This window comes from Choristoneura fumiferana, chromosome 11 (assembly GCF_025370935.1).
Source record: "Choristoneura fumiferana chromosome 11, NRCan_CFum_1, whole genome shotgun sequence".
Classification (NCBI taxonomy): Eukaryota; Metazoa; Arthropoda; class Insecta; order Lepidoptera; family Tortricidae; genus Choristoneura; species Choristoneura fumiferana.
In genome coordinates this window covers 1,063,696-1,080,324 of record NC_133482.1, presented here as the reverse complement: position 1 = coordinate 1,080,324, position 16,629 = coordinate 1,063,696, and the positions used below count along the sequence as shown (strand labels likewise).

Here is a 16,629-nt window from a genome sequence, read left to right as displayed (position 1 = left end):
GTACTATTACTTATTCAGTGGTAGTAGCCTCTCTGGTTCCGTTTTGGTTTCGATTCCGTTTCTGCTGATTCAATTAACGAAATTGAAAACATCTGGTTCCGCTTACGATTCACATAAAACCACATCCATTACATCCTGGCTGCGAACAAGCGTGATGAAAAGTCGCACTCACCAAGCTGTCCGACGATGTCGCAGGGGCGTGGCTTGTTGGGCTTGAACTCCTCGCGGATGATGGTGAGTTGGCTCGTGCGTGCCAGGCCCAGCATGATCAAGTCGGCATCAGCCCCGCACAGCACATGCTGGGTTTAGGATCGTGGTCGGTGGAGCTGGAAGTAAAAAAATAAATACTTGAAACAACGATTTTTTAGTGGGTAGATTCCGTACACTGTTTCGAACGCCCATCATTATAATCTATTATATTCAATTTTGTGTGTACTGACTGGGTCTTATAAAACTTTGTGCAGATAAACTTGTCCTTGACAAATGGAGCAACAAGTAACCTTATGATGCCCAAGAGAGGACTGTAGAAGAAAGGGGCCCCAAATACAAGATGGAGAGACGATATCCGCCTAACATTGGGACCTACTGGACCAGAGTAGCAGATAGAGCTGGAGGAGCGCTATGCCAGAGGCACGCTGAATACAGAGACATAATATAGAAAGAACATTTAACATGTACTGCTGAAGTTGTAGAGAATTTAGAATAGAAGGGCATTATATTATAAACTTGTTCCAACCTAAAAAAACTGTTTCAGTTTACATTAAGTACTACTTACATTTTATAAGTTTTTTTTGAGTGAAATGTGAAATTGAAGCTGTAAAAACAAAAATACCTCTTTGTCTGCGAATGTAGTCCATAATCTTGTGTTCCCCTTCTCCAGGCACATTGGCATCTGACAGAATCACCTTGATACCTTTCCAGCCTGGGTCATTGTTTAATCTGTTGGTTAAATATTAATGAAGTGCAATCGCAACAAGTAAGACAATTAAAATTATGGTTATTGGTAGACTGCAGGATGCAGGAGGAGAATGTTAGTCAACTTAATTGACTAATTATTTATTTCAAAAAAGCAAATTTGACTGTTTATGTAAACGTATATGTAAATCGCATGTATGTAAATTTTTAATTAAACAAGAAATGTTGAAATACATGTACATCAGTCAAATATGTGGTCTACCACCCTAAAGTTGATAATCGTTTGCATGTCATAAAACAATAAAGCCAATAGATGTGTCTGTCAACTAGAAAGTTCGACTTTAGTGACATTTTCATTAGAAAGGAACTTGTTTAATAATTGATACACCACTTATTTGGCTGATGGTACAAAGGCAAAATTAACTTGTTTCTTCTTCTTTTTATTAGAGTTCAACCTTTAAATGGATAATAAAAGCATGTAAGGACTGACAAAAACTGAGTTTGAAGTCAGAAATAGTGGAAGCTACAATTCAATGCTATAATGTAATATAACAATTTGGTTTTCAAGGGTCAAATAGTGTTTCAAGTTTGTTTTCCTGTGCCTTCTTAGGCTATTTAGCTTTGTCTTACAAAGCTAGATAAATTGCTGGCCTCTAAAAACCCGTCACAGCAAAGTTCATAAAAAGGAAAGTCAAACCGACATTATACTAAACAACACATACCTGTCATGAATATAATAGTGTAAGCATTTGCTAAGGCGGTCCATGAAGGGAGTCCCGGGTGTGATGCAGTTGGAGTCAAAGTGGGCCTCCTTCGGTCTCTCTGGGGGCAAGTACGCACCCTTAGCCAGAAGCTCGGAGCGGATGCGAGCCACTTCCTCAATCTTTTCCCCTGTCTCCTTGGAGGCACGGAAACGACGCGAACGCTGCTGGTTCATTTTAGCCCGAGGTGCCTATGAAAATTTGGACAAAACCATTTTAAGAGCGCTACTAGTCTTCCATTCTTGGGATTGTCTGTGGTGTTTTAATTATGAGTAGGTATTTGGCAAAGCAATTATGACATTACATTTAATTCACCTAATTGGATAACTGTGGTGTCTATGGGCGGTGGTGATCTCTTACCATCAGGAGACCCACTTTGCTTTTTTACCATCCAGTCAAATAAAAAAATAAAAAAACTGTTACATGATCATTAGATTTCCATTATTCAACATGTTATCAAAATGTACACAATGCTTTAAATGTTTTAAATTACTCAAACTTTTAAACAAAATTTAAATATATTTCTATCAGTTCAGTAGTCAAAATCAAGAAATCAAAACTTGAACCTGTAATTCGTCAATAAAGGTACTTTTTCATACAAAGAAGAATATGCCACAAGAAACTTCGAAAAAAGTCATTCAAACAACCGTCAACATACACAACAACAATACAAGATATCAACACAAAAAATGCACTGTAAATTAAAAATCAAAAATATGATTATGTAATAAACAATGTCTGAATGTCTAAATAACAGGCAACTCATCAGGTCACATCAATAATGCCTCGAAATTTCTTCTATTAAAATCAAAATTTGACTAAGTCATTGCGTTGGTTTGTCAGGTTAGTCTAATATAGAACTCACCACTCCGTCAATGGCCATGTACAGCAACTTGCGCGGGCGCACAATGCGGAACAGCCGGTCGATGCACTCGAAGATGGCCACCATCATTTCATCCTCGTCTTTCGGCGGAGGCTTGTCCTCAGGATGCGTGCAAGGATGGATTATACCATTCATATCCAAATACAAATTATCAAATTCCACTCCATTTGGATTAGGTAGCGACGAGTCAGCGTAAACTAACTGACCGTCCACATCCACAGGCTGCAATTCAAAAATTATTATACAACAATCAATTTAAAAACAAGATTAAAACACATTTTTAGGTTATTAAACACTTTACTCTTTGCTCGTTGCATTCCACAATCACGCTCGCATATTTGCGGCTGAGCCATCGGAAGAAGGCCGGTACTCCCATGGCCAATATTCACTTATTATATTTGTTAATTTTGTTTAATATTCTGAGAATTTTTATCTTTGTCACGTATTCAACACAAACAAATCTTCGGAGATGCCATTGTTGGAAAGAGAAAAGTAACGAGTGAAAAGAGATGAAGCATGAAAATGTCCAAGCTATTTGAGCTACCATTAAACATGCTCAGTTTCAAATGTCAAAGCAAGTGGCTGAATATTAAGCGATCTGTGCTTTTTCCTACCATTATTTTAAAACAACGTGAATCAGCTGACTGTCAAAACAACTGTCAAAATTGACAAATATTTCAAGTTTTCAGGCAGGAATGGCCGAAATGAGAACCTTTTGTTTCGTAAATTATTACAGAAAACTTTTGAAAAATGTACAGTTACGACGCTTCTGTACAGCGGAAACGGACAGCAAGGCAAACATTGAAAAAATCCGCAACATTGGTATTTTGGCACACATCGATGCAGGTTAGAATTTATTCAAAACAATCTGAAATAAGTTGGAGTAAACGCATTATAATCAATACTATGACTTTATCGCTTCGTACACTTTTATAAACATTATTTAGACCTCAAGTTGATATTTATAGGCAAGACAACGACAACAGAGCGCATGCTGTTCTACTCGGGAACGATCCGCTCGATGGGAGAGGTGCACCACGGCAACACGGTCACCGACTACATGGAACAAGAACGACAGCGGGGCATCACTATCACTTGTGAGTACTTTGATGACACAGGCCTCAATAGAGAGGATCTCTCTCCAGGCAGAGGTTATGGTCGGGGACAGAAGTTCGAAGTAGACTATATTAATGCATCCAAGTTTTTTTTTTATCAAACAACTGGCAAACGAGCAGGCGGGTCACCTGATGGTAACTGATCACTGCCGCCCATGGACACCTACAGCATTATTAGGACTGCGGGTGCATTGCCGGCCTTGCAATAGGCCTTTTGAAGGTCCCCAAATGACAGCCAAGTTCACTACTTTTATAAATGTCGAGAGTATATTTGATACATGGATAAATTTAATGTGTAGAGTGGGAAAGGCTTACAAGACAATATTTAATGTAGTTTTCTGTGGCTTCCCATGAGGCTGATATATTTGGTGTCTTTAAGCTTTGTTAAAATATTGGAATCACTGCGTCTCACTCCCTACCTAAAACCTCCCTCATGCCAATTCCTCCATCACACACTGTTTAAATGACCATTTTCAAGATACCATTAAGGATTACTGTTTATAATTCCAGCTGCCGCTGTATCATTTCCATGGCACGGCAACCAGATCAACCTGATAGACACGCCGGGACACATTGACTTCACAATGGAGGTGGAGCAGAGCCTAGCTGTGCTGGACGGAGCTGTGGTTGTGTTAGATGCCTCAGCTGGTAATTGCAATCTGCTTCATCATGCCACCCACACAGCATCATTAACCTCCTAAGCTCTGCATACTTGATAAAGTGAAAATCAACAGGATAAAAGCTGAATGTACCTACAATCATGTCAGCCAAAAGACCCTCAGAGATTTTTTTTAAAAACAAAACTGGTGATTTCCACTTCAGTCTCAACCAATAAGTATTGTATTGTATCATATAACTCTTTATAAGTTAATCTGTTATAAAAAGTCAGGACTTAAGAGGAGTATCTACAATTTGTATATTTATGTGTGAACAATAGCCACACATAGTAGTGACAAGTCATTGTGCGACATTCTTCGCGCTTCGTGCAACTCTAAATTTCATGATAATGTATTACATCAGGCGTAGAAGCTCAAACCCTGACGGTATGGCGGCAGGCGAGCGGCCACCGCGTGCCGCGTCTCCTGTACCTCAACAAGATGGACCGTAGCGACGCCAGCGCCCCCCTCTGCGTGGAATCTGTGCGAGACAAGCTGCAAGTCACGCCGCTCGCGCTTCACCAGCCCGTGTTATACGAGGGGAGGCTAGTTGGTGAGTGCTACTGTCATTTATTGGTGAGTTATATCCACATCTGTTGGCGAGTTTTACCTACATCTGCTAGTGAGTTACACCTAAATCTCTTGATGAGTTATACCTACATCTGTTGGGAGTTATATCCACATCTGTTGGCGAGTTTTACCTACATCTGCTGGTGAGCTACACCTTCATCTCTTGATGAGTGATACCTACATCTGCTGGTGAGTTACACTTACATCTCTTCATGAGTTATACGCTGTTGGTGAGTTATACCTACATCCGTTGGTAAATAATACTTACATCGGTTGGTGAGTAATACCTATATCTGCTGGTGAGTGATACCTATATCTGCTGGTGAGTGATACCTACATCTACTGGTGAGTGATACCTACATCAGTTGATAATTGATACCTACATCTGTTGGTGAGTTATATCCACATCTGTTGGCGAATTTTACTTTCATCTGCTGGTGAGTTACACCTACATCTCTTGATGACTTAAACGCTGTTGGTGAGTAATACCTACATATATCTGCTGGTGAGTGATACCTACATCTACTGGTGAGTGATACCTACATCTACTGGTGAGTGATACTATACTGCTGGTGAGTGATACCTACATCTGCTGGTGAGTGATACCTACATCTACATACTTATATCTGCTGGTGAGTGATACCTATATCTGCGGTGAGTGATACCTCTGCTGGTGAGTGATACCTACATCTACTGGTGAGTGATACCTACATCTACTGGTGAGTGATACCTACATCTGCTGGTGAGTGATACCTATATCTGCTGGTGAGTGATACCTATATCTGCTGGTGAGTGAGTGATATACCAACATCTACTGGTGAGTGATACCTACATCTACTGGTGAGTGATACCTATATCTGCTGGTGAGTGATACCTATATCTGCTGGTGAGTGATACCTATATCTGCTGGTGAGTGATACCTATATATGCTGGTGAGTGATACCGACATCTACTGGTGAGTGATACCTATATCTGCTGGTGAGTGATACATGCTGGTGAGTGATCTAATGACTGGTGAGTGATACCTACATCTGTTGATAATTGATACCTACATCTGTTGGTGAGTGATACCTACGTCTGCTGGTGAGTGTTACTATTATCTACATTACTGAGTAATATCTAAATCTGCTAGTGTTTTATTACAGGTCTAATCGACATAATAACCAAAGAAGAAATCATCTGGACGCAAGGCCGCGGCCAGAATCTGACGCGGCGGAAGCTGACAGAGAAAGAAGATGGCGTCCGGTGGGAAGCCGCCTCTGCCAGCCACACGCAACTGATCGACGACCTCTCCTCCCTCGACGACACCTTAGCAGACACCATAATACAACAAGAGTCATTGGACAATTTAAACAGCGAAGAGATTAAGGCTGCGATCAGAAGGTGCACTCTAAAAATGGAGGCGTTCCCAGTGTTATGCGGAAGTTCTTACAAGAACATAGGTAGGAAAAAATGCATGTTTAAAATAAGAGGGCAAACTACCGACATGACTAAATAATTGTATACCTACACATTACACAAGTCTTGGGCTGTGTTTCCATCAGAGATGAGCGAGGATGCGTTACGAGCAATTTGTTTGCCAAGAACCAATAGAAATGCTTGATTTACCTTTTCTCGCATAGCGCAGCTCTGGTGGAAACAGCTCAGTGCAGCGAGGATTGGTACATGAAGCGTTTCTATTGGTTCGTGACTAAACACATTCCTCGCGACGTATCCTCGCCTTTTTCGCTCTAATTGCGTGTACATAATGCGTTTTTTGATTGGCTTAAACCGATTCCGTGTCGATAGGTATGGAAATCTTCTTAATACAACAATACAATACAATACAAATATTCTTTATTGATCACCAAAAGCAGTACAGAGACATTACAAAAATATAAAAATTAATAAAATACGATCTAAAAAAAAATATTATATTATATAATTTTTTATTTTTAATTAAGATTGGTAGTTAAATATTAATAAGGTGCTAATTTTTTATTGAAATAATAAGTTGGTTTAATTGTTTTTTTAGGTGTTCAGACTCTTATGGATGGGATAGTGTCGTACTTGCCTTCTCCGCTAGAGTGCAACAGCTTGTACGGTTGCTTTGAGGGGGACTTAGCTGCGCGCGCATTCAAAGTGCAGCATGATGATCAGAGAGGCGTGCTCACGTTCCTGAGGCTGTATAGCGGAGAAATTTGTAAAGGACAGAAGATCTATAACCTGGGACAGGACAGGACTGAACAGGTAAGTTTTATATAGAACCTGGTTTATACCTAAATCTGCTGTTTCTTTGAATAAACGCTGTGACAGTTTCATGTCCCTAGCTTACGGTGTGTCCTATATTACTTTTATATTTTTTTCTCTTACAAAGTGAAACTATAAGGTGAAGTCTAGTGAATTGCTGGCTATAAAACTAAGTCTAAATTAAAACCCTGTCATCTCATTTTAAGTGAACTATATTATATGTTCTTTTACCTATTAGTATTATAACCTATTAGTAATAAAGATTATCTAAACTTAAGTACTAAAAAAATAAAAAATAAATCGGTAAAGTAGTTCTCAAGTTACGCCGTGACCAAGAGAAATAGGGATTTATGTACATAATAGATAAAAATATTTATATGATATATACATTATATTATAATGTATACATATGATTTTACTTTAAAGATTTTGTTCGACTCAGATATGTGATTGGTTTAGACAGGCTTGCTGTACGTGGCGTTAGCAGACGAATACAAGCCGGTGGAGCGAGTCGGCGCCGGCAGCATCGCGGTCGTTAGCGCCCTCAAGGTAACCAGCTGAGTGCGGACAACGCTTTAAATAGCCGGTCAATACAACACATCAGACAATACAATCAAGGTGTCCACTTTCTGGAAAGTCAGGGAAGCTCAAGGTGTTCAAGGAAAATCAGGGAATTTGCTAGAAATCCAAAAAGTCAGGGAAAAAATTCGTGATTTCCCAAAACTTAGCTCGATATTTTGACACTGGGCGACGTATTAAAGAGTGCCACCATAAAAACAGTCAACAAAAAGTGAGCATGTTCGGTGTGCAGTGAATTCCCATCATCGGGTCTAGCTTAGTATCTCGGCAGTAAAAAATCATGTGTTCATATTGCTTTCATATACGCCACCTCGTACCTGAACCTCGTACCTATCTATACCACAGAATAAGTACAGAAGCCGTACAAAAGTGACGTCTAGGCATAAGAATCGTGCCTCTCTGTCCATCGCATAACTCGTATTCACTCGCACGCGGCACGTGTAGTGGAATAGCACACTCTAGGGGGCCCCAGACATGTAGTGGAAAATAAAATCGCGGAGTGAGCCGCGCCAGTCTATACATACTTCGCCTGCGAGACTTTCTTTCCCGCTCTCTGCAGTGTACTATTATTCCAGGCAACAATGACAGGCGATCTAGTGACATCAACGCAGGCTGCGGCGAACCGCGCTAAGTCGAAGCTGGTGTCGTCGCTGCGGGAGCCGGCCTTCGCTGAGCGCGTGACGCCGCCGAGCGCGCGCCCGCGGCTGGCGGCGCTCGGCGAACCCGCCGCTGAGGACACGGCTGACGTGCTGCTTGGCATCGGTAGGTGTTCGTGTTGGGGGTCATGCTAAATTTTTGAGCTAAGAAAAACCTAATAACTTTAATCTTGTGTTTTTGTTTATTAAGACGTGCCTATTTATAATAGGGCATATTAGACAAAGCTCTGCGCAGGGGGCGACACTAGCGCAAACCTCCATGACAACGTCAGTTCTCTTTATATTTTTCGCAATAACAGACCATGACCAAAGAGTATTTTAGTACCTATAGAAATCAATATATATTTATAAGTAACAAAATAACATGATATTTTACATCTATAGTAACGATAGAGGTATATTTCCAAAAAAATAATTGAATAAAATACGACATTATGGCATTTAAGATACTCAAAAAACTGTCTACGGTTTAGTGCTAGTGCTGCCCTGTGACGGAAGAAAATTGCAGTAATATTCCCTATTCAATCCATGATTGTATTGTGTTATGCAATAACTAAAACGTTTATTGTGCAAGTAGTCCGCAAATGGCTCTTTTTAATGTCGCTTTTTTAAACTACCAGCGCTTTGCGGAAAGACCGTTATTTAGATATTACTAGCCTGTTGGCCGCGACTCCATCCGTGTGGAATTCGTTCATTGCTATCCCGCGGGGACTATGCGATTTTCCAGGATAAAAGCTATCCTATGTCCTTCACCGGAACTCAAACTATCTTTATACCGAATTTCATCTAAATCGGTTCAGCGGTTTAGACGTGATTGAGTAAGAAACATCCAAACATCTTCACAAATTTAAACATTTATAATATTAATAGGATAGTGGGATTAGTGGGACTAAAGAATAACTGCGTCCCTCAGATTAGGCGATGTGTGGAGCCATCTTTACTTACATATTATGTGTTCTGCATATAATAATAATAAAATGTATTCAAATTCATTTCGGTATAAAATAACAAAATACAATATTTCACTTAAAATCTATGTAAGACGTGTGCCTGAACTAGGATAATTCCTGTGTCTCAGGCACGACAGTCCCCGAGCCAGTGTTCCTGTGCTCCATCGAGCCGCCGAGCGCGGCGTTCCAGAGCGCGCTCGAGACAGCCCTGGACGAGCTGCGGCGCGAGGACCCCAGTCTGCGCGTCATCGCCGACGACGACGCAGGGCAGCTCGTGCTGGCAGGTCAGTATTCAGGGTATCACTGATATCCAGTGGTAGCCATGTGCTAGGATTACTGACTGAAATATGACTTCTTGTCAGTAATGGAACTACGATTTTTCCTAACCGGAACAAATGTGGGGTTGGGTGTCCTTCTCTAGCACGTTTCCCTCTGCAGTTTGCATTGAACAGAGATAGATATAGTCGCGTGCGGAGTGGCGATTACTCCACCGGCAAGAGCAAAGCTCTTAAATTTAAGAAGAAGAGAAGAGATATAGTCGCATTCATAAGCACGGGCGATGTAGAAGTTCAGTCAAAGAAACTGAATCGCGTACCAAGGTGCAACCTTTGTAAATTCGACTGGATGGCAAACGAGCAAGTGGGTCTCCTGATGGTAAGAGATCACCACCGCCCATAAACATCTGCAACACCAGGGGTATTGCAGATGCGTTGCCTACCTAGAGGCCTAAGATGGGATACCTCAAATGCCAGTAATTTCACCGGCTGGCTTACTCTCCACGCCGAAACACAACAGTGCAAGCACTGCTGCTTCACGGCAGGATTAGCGAGCAAGATTGTGGTAGCAATCCGGGCGGACCTTGCCAAGGTCCTACCATCTGCAAACCTGCTGCTACTGATGTCATATTGACATTCCATACATTTGCCAAAGAAATCATAGCGAAATTGATTACGACATGGTGCCATCCTGGGATACGATTGTGCTGATAAAAGTCGCATTACTGGCTTTGTTTTTCTTCTGCCCAATGCTTTACTTGCCATTAAAGTCAGCATAAAAGGAAACTGTTGACGCGGTACTAAATTACACTATTAAATTGGTATCTCCATCACTGTTCCAATATATCTGTGCCCAAAAGTAGTCCAGGTGGTTATTAACACTAAATGTTTCTTGGAAATACAAAGTTTTACATTTTCACAATACTTTTCAGGTATGGGCGAGCTCCATCTCGAGATAATAAAAGAGCGGATCGTCCGTGAATACAAAATCGACGTGGAGCTGGGCCCGCTCCAGATCGCTTACAGAGAGGCGCTGGTCGGTAGTGGTAAGCACACGCTGGCTGTGGACCGGAAGATTGGCGGCGCGAGGCAGCAGGTTAAAGTGACCATGTCAGCCAAGAATATGAGAGGCGTGGCTGCTGATAAGGTATTAAGGTCAGTGGGTAGTCTTGTTTTATTTTGAAAATAATATAGTAAGCTTGGAGCGTGAAAATACGGTTCGGAGTAGTCTTAAAACTATTTGTATGATAGTGTACGCACTAGATCGAGGAGAAATCGAATGAAGGGGCCATACAAATATCAAATATGTAATTCTACGACTACTCCGGACGGTATTTTCATCAACCCGTCACGACTACTGGTAGTCTCTAGGACATTTACCGCACAAAAAAGTTAGGGACTAATGTAGTCTCTAGGACGCGTGACGGGTTAATTTAGATTAGTGTCGGATGTAGTGCGTAACCGCTATTAGAAGAGGAGAAAGTAACTGTCATGCTTTTTTATTTATAAGGTGGAGGTGGTGGTGGTGGTAGGATGGGGGTCTCGAATGCACATTGATACTGTGCGTTTCTTTGTGCATATACTATTCTAGCTATTAGTTATAACTGTCTAAGATACGCTGCCTTCACCTTAGTTTAGAGGGTTGTGGGAAGCGGCAGTGCAAATTGTCAAGTTGAGTTAGTGGCTTAAGATTTTGTGGGAACCTTGATTTTTTATTTCACTCTTGACGTAATGTTTGGTCGTCGGTTAAGAGTCAGTACTGATAATGACGACATTCTTGGGAGAATAGTGTCGTTAGTGTTTTACGTTGTGTTCCACAGCGCGGTTCCGAATTCGTAGCTGGCTATAGAGTGCTGCTGCCGACACTTAAGCCGAATTTAGACTTGCAAGAAAAATCGTGCAAGTTGCATTACACTGCGAGGCCGTAAAGCCAACGAGTTTATAGTGGTCAATCGAGCGCCGCAATGTAATGCAACTTGCACAATTTTTCTTGCAGGTCTAATTGCGGCTTGACGCCTTTTGCGACACCCACGGGAAAAGATGGGTCCGTCCTATTCTGAAACCGGACACGGCCCTGGCTTTTATTTATTTTCCATCAGCATCGTCATCATCCCAGCCTATACTTACTTACTGTTGTTCTGTTCTTACTCCAGTCGCCCACCGATTTTTATACCATATCAAATCGTCGGGTGACAAGCAAAAGCCACTTATTACCACATAAAGCACATAAAGTCAAGAAGGCTAATCAAACTTATGCATAGCATTGTAAGGTTAACATTCCACTAATCTTGCAGGATTGCTACCACCATCTTGCTCGCTAATCCTACCGTGAAGCAGCAGTGCTTGCACTGTTGTGTTTCGGGGTGGAGAGTAAGACAGCCGGTGAAATTACTGGCACTTGAGTTATCCCATCTTTGGCCTCTAGGTTGGCAACGCATCTGCAATAACCCTGGTGTTGCAGATGTTTATGAGCGGTGGTGATCTCTTACCCCCAGACCCATTTGCTCGTTTGCCATCCAGTCGAATAAAAAAAGAAGGCTAATCAAAATTATGCATAGCATTGTAAGGTTTATTTTCCAACTAATCTTTTTTTTGCAGTTAGTATCTTTTGCTTGTCACCTGACGAAATGGAACTGGACTTGTGGAATTCTTGATTGTGTGATTTTAAATGTGTACACAATTTACTTTCAGGATGGATAAGTCAGCAGAGAGTGCAGCTAATCTATCTCACTTGCACCCACGAAACCTGGCGGCCATCAGACAAGGCGTCCACACGGCACTGCTGCACGGACCCAAGCTCGGTTGCCCGGTGAGTGACAACTCATTTCAAAACTGTTCTTTCGAAATTTTGGAATATATAATGTAACGCGGGTTCTGCATGAAAACACGTGTGTTACTTAGACAGCAAGGTTAAACGTTATACAGTTGTACCATAAATATAAGTTAGAACGATGTAGGTACTGCGCAGTGAGCATTTTTTTGAACCCATACAAAGACTGACCGCTAACTGACTAATCATGACTAGTGACTGACTCGAGCCCCACGGCGCGGGCGGGCGGCGCATTTGAATCGATTTTGCGCGGACATCGGGGAATTCAGAGCGCTAATTCGCTTTTGAGACGTCACAGTAGATATAAAAAAGTGACACGTTTGGTTTTCATACAGATTGTGGTGTTTGCTTTATCTAGTGTAATCTATATCTGTGATTTTAGCCAATAATAAGGCAGTACGTTTGCGCGGGTAAAATTGTGAGCAGCCATTGGTCAAATGTTCGCTTGCTATTCCGTAACCGCCATTTTGTTCGGGCCACTCGTTACCAAGTCAATTGTTTACCTGTCATAGCGTATTCGACATTGCGCGTAACGCAATAAGGCTTTTATTGCTTTGGTGCTTACATTCGATTTAATTCGGCATTTGTTAGCACTAGTCTGCGCGGGCGCAGTTTGAAAAAAATATTCAAAACGTTTCTTCTGTAAGTAGGCCACAAAGGGCTTTTTTAAACTACCAGCGCTTTCGGAAAGACCATCATTGCCAAGAAGAATGCGCCGCAAGAAACTTGGCAGGAGGTCATTTTTCAAAACAAAATACATGTGTTAATTACAATAAACTTAACTACAAAAGGTAACATGGTACTTAAATTAATAAAAAATATATGAATTAAAAATAAAAATTACATAAAAAATACAGAGATGTATGGGGTGTAACTTATATTTGTGGTCCAACTGTAGTTCATTGTAATGAGTGTATTGTTGTTAGATGGTGGATGTGCAAGTGTGCCTGCACTGGTTCGAGGTTGGTCGCGGCACGTCGGACTCCGTGGTCAGCGCCACCGTCGTTCAGTGTTTGAGAAAGGTTGGTGTCACGCGTTTCGCATGCGAAAGGTAACTTGTGATGGCAAATGGCCACAACACAGCGATTCCAGATATTTAAGCTGAGTTTCTACCAGGATGTCTTGCGACAAATGTGTTTTTCATGAACCAATCGAATCGCTTCATTTACCTATCCTCCCATAGCACATCTCTGGTGGAAACCTGAGTGGAGCGAGGCGTGGTAAATGAAGCATTCCTATCGGTCCATTAAATAATCCTCGGAACACATTCTCGCACATGGGAAACTGTAACTGGGAACAATCCCTAAAGAACGTACCTACGGTTGAAAGGAGAAATAGACTAGCGACATTTTTATGAAAATTTTGAGATATCTCTCAAACGACAGAGAAAAATTTAATAATTCAGAACATGTTTATATAACTCAGTATATTAAAAAAACCCGCCAAGTGCGAGTCGTTCTCGCGCATGCAGGGTTCCGTACCATAACCTATACAACATTAGACATTAGCAAAAAAAAAAGTTTGTTGTATGGGAGCCCCCCTTAAATATTTATTTTATTTTAATTGAATTATTTATTTTTAAAGTGATTATACAACTAAATACTCTGTGAATATTTCAAGCGTTTACCTGTTGCCGTTATTAATATCGAGCAAAAAACGGCAAAAATCAAATTTGTTGTATGGGAGCCCCCCTTAAATATTTAATTTATTTTGTTTTTAGTGTTTGTTGTTATAGCGGCCACAGTAATACATAATCTGTGAAAATTTCAAGTGCCTAGCTATCACGGCTCAAGAGATGGAGCCCTGTCACAGACAGACAGATAGACGGCGGAGTCTCAGTAATAGGGTTCCGTTGGCACCCTTTGTCGCTTAGTCAATTTCTCCTTTCAACCGTCGGTATGTATCGTTTCCTCAGGTGTTCGAAGAAGCAGAAGCGATGCTTTTGGAGCCCGTGATGCTGCTCCAGGTGGTGTGTCCCGAGAGCCACTCGGCGCGCGTGCTGGCCGACCTCACGCGGCGCCGCGCCGACATACTAGCCATTAATATACGAGCGAGGAATAAGGTCAGTCCCCGACCTGCTGCACCAATGTTGCAGGTGTTACTTTGATTAAATTAATTTGATTGCTTAGTAGCGACATCTCTTGTCTGGGTGAGCGGTTAGTTCCGAAAGAGTGTGACGTCTCTCGACGAAACATAGATGTCGCTAGTGCTGCTGCTTAAGTAGCATAGTAGAAATAAGCAACCTGAGATATGTATGCATAGGAAAAATTGTCTAGATTCCTGTCCAGCAGTGGTGTAGGGGTTATAGCACGCAGCACGGATAGCTGAGGACCTGGGTTCGATTCCCAGTGCTGGTCTCTTTTTCTGGTTTTACTGTGCATCCATGTCTCAGTTTGTATTTTCCTTATCCCTAGACAAATTTGATGTTTTGATTCAGTAGTAATATGACTATATTGAAATGTTCGAAATTAGGAATAAAAAATATCCTATAGCACTTTTGATGACAATGATGACTAAAGTAGTTAATTTTTTGATCGTTTTTCCAGGTGATAGACAGCATAACCCCCCTCTCGGAGCTGCTGGGTTATTCGTCGACGCTGCGCTCCCTGAGCTCAGGACTGGCGTCCTTCACGATGGAGTTCCACTCCAACCGGCAGATGTCGCCGCATGACGAGGAAAAGGCCGTTAAGAGTGTTACGGGGTTCTAGTGGAATCTTGGGTGTTGTACAGTCGAATAAATTGAATCATGATCCAGGGTCATCATCATCATCAGCCCGAAGACGTCCACTGCTGGACAAAGGCCTCCCCCTTAGAACGCCACAATGAACGACAACTCGCCACTTGCATCCACGGTTTCCCGCTACTCTCACGATGTCGTCAGTCCACCTGGTGGGAGGCCTGCCAACGCTTCGTCTTCCGGTTCGTGGTCGCCACTCGAGGACTTTTCTCCCCCAACGGTTATCTGTTCTTCGAGCAATGTGGCCTGCCCATTGCCACTTCAATTTGCATATTTTTCCAGCTGTCAGTGATCCAGGGTGGAACTTTTTAATAATCAATTTCACTATGATTTACTTGACAAAGGTATGAGATGTCAACATGACATTAGTAGCACAAAGGTTGCACCCTGGGTCGTGGTTCAATTTGTTCGACTGTACACGCGTAGTAATAAAATAAATATACAACACTACCTACAAACTCCATAGTTGTTATATATAATATAACAAGCTCTCGTGGGTGGGTCATATTTGATAAAATTATAAAAATTACACGGTTCGACTCACCTCGTTTCAGTAATTTTCTGGATTTTAGATCAATCTATGTATTAAATATTTAGATAAAATATTGATTGTATCTATTATTAATCCATACTAATATTGTAAATAGGAAATTGTGTGTGTTTGTATGTTTGTCCGTCTTTCGCGTCGAAACGGAGCGACGGATCGACGTGATTTTTGGCACAGAGATAATTTATGGGCCAGAGAGTGACATAGGCTACTTTTTATCCCAAAAAAATGCACATTTCCCGAGGGAATAGCGCGCGATAACCGAATTCCACGCGAGCGAAACCGCGGGCAAAAGATAGTATAATTTATAATTATAATAGATACAAATCAAAGCAACTATGTTTAAGCACTTTACGTCAAAAATGTGATATTTATGAAGGATGTGGTGGCCTCGTTTAATTCAAACCCAATAACTTGATCTAATAATTCGTAAAAACTTCGAATTGAAACTTTTTGTGTTCTTTTTTTCAACAGTTATTATTTTGACTATCGAGTTTGACCACGTAACCCTCGCTATTTCGTACACTCGGCAGCAACAATATCTGACACAACACAATATCTGATACGACTCTATTTCTAGGGCCGGCAGATATTAATACCTACAGTTGAGTGCATAAACTTATGAGCAAAATTTGACCAAAAATAGCTGAACACGCTTCTATGACGTTAACAATAGAGTCGTGTTCAGATATTTTTGATAAAAAAAAATCTCATAAGTTTATGAACTCGACTGTACCTATAATTTTCAGAGATTCTATAGATGTGATTCACGCTTGTAAAATAAATGAATGACTGTACAAGTGATTGTAGCACTTTATTCGTATTATTAACATTATATTGTTGAAAGCTGTGGTTGAGTACACGTTGAATAAACTGGATAAAATAAATATTTCATTTCATTTCATAGAATAAACTACCCAAACAAT

The 16,629-nt window shown here is 41.2% G+C and overlaps 2 protein-coding genes across 3 annotated transcripts in view; one reads left to right on the top strand and one right to left on the bottom strand.

Annotated features, from left to right (window-relative positions):
- The window catches only part of LOC141432446 (5'-3' exoribonuclease 2 homolog), a 38,759-nt gene extending 35,717 nt beyond the window's left edge, over positions 1-3,042 (bottom strand). Inside the window, 4 exon segments of the mRNA XM_074094014.1 lie at positions 833-939; positions 1,638-1,867; positions 2,542-2,781; positions 2,861-3,042. Coding sequence (XP_073950115.1) covers positions 833-939; positions 1,638-1,867; positions 2,542-2,781; positions 2,861-2,935 — 652 coding nt within the window. The 5' untranslated portion in view covers positions 2,936-3,042.
- A 190-nt stretch (positions 3,043-3,232) lies between these two features.
- Positions 3,233-16,590, top strand: LOC141432443 (ribosome-releasing factor 2, mitochondrial-like). Of its 2 annotated transcripts, XM_074094009.1 has the most exons (14): positions 3,233-3,405; positions 3,528-3,656; positions 4,185-4,322; positions 4,695-4,883; positions 6,046-6,342; positions 6,915-7,129; positions 7,589-7,678; positions 8,284-8,470; positions 9,443-9,598; positions 10,522-10,744; positions 12,281-12,398; positions 13,346-13,441; positions 14,335-14,481; positions 14,966-16,590. In XM_074094009.1, exons 1-14 carry the CDS (start codon positions 3,255-3,257, stop codon positions 15,125-15,127), a joined length of 2,298 nt encoding a protein of 765 aa, XP_073950110.1. In that variant the 5' UTR covers positions 3,233-3,254; the 3' UTR covers positions 15,128-16,590. The 2 variants fall into 2 exon arrangements, with proteins under 2 accessions (XP_073950110.1, XP_073950111.1); XM_074094010.1 differs by lacking the exons at positions 3,233-3,405; positions 3,528-3,656 and having other exon boundaries at positions 4,231-4,322; positions 4,730-4,883.
- The last annotated feature ends 39 nt before the right edge of the window (positions 16,591-16,629 follow it).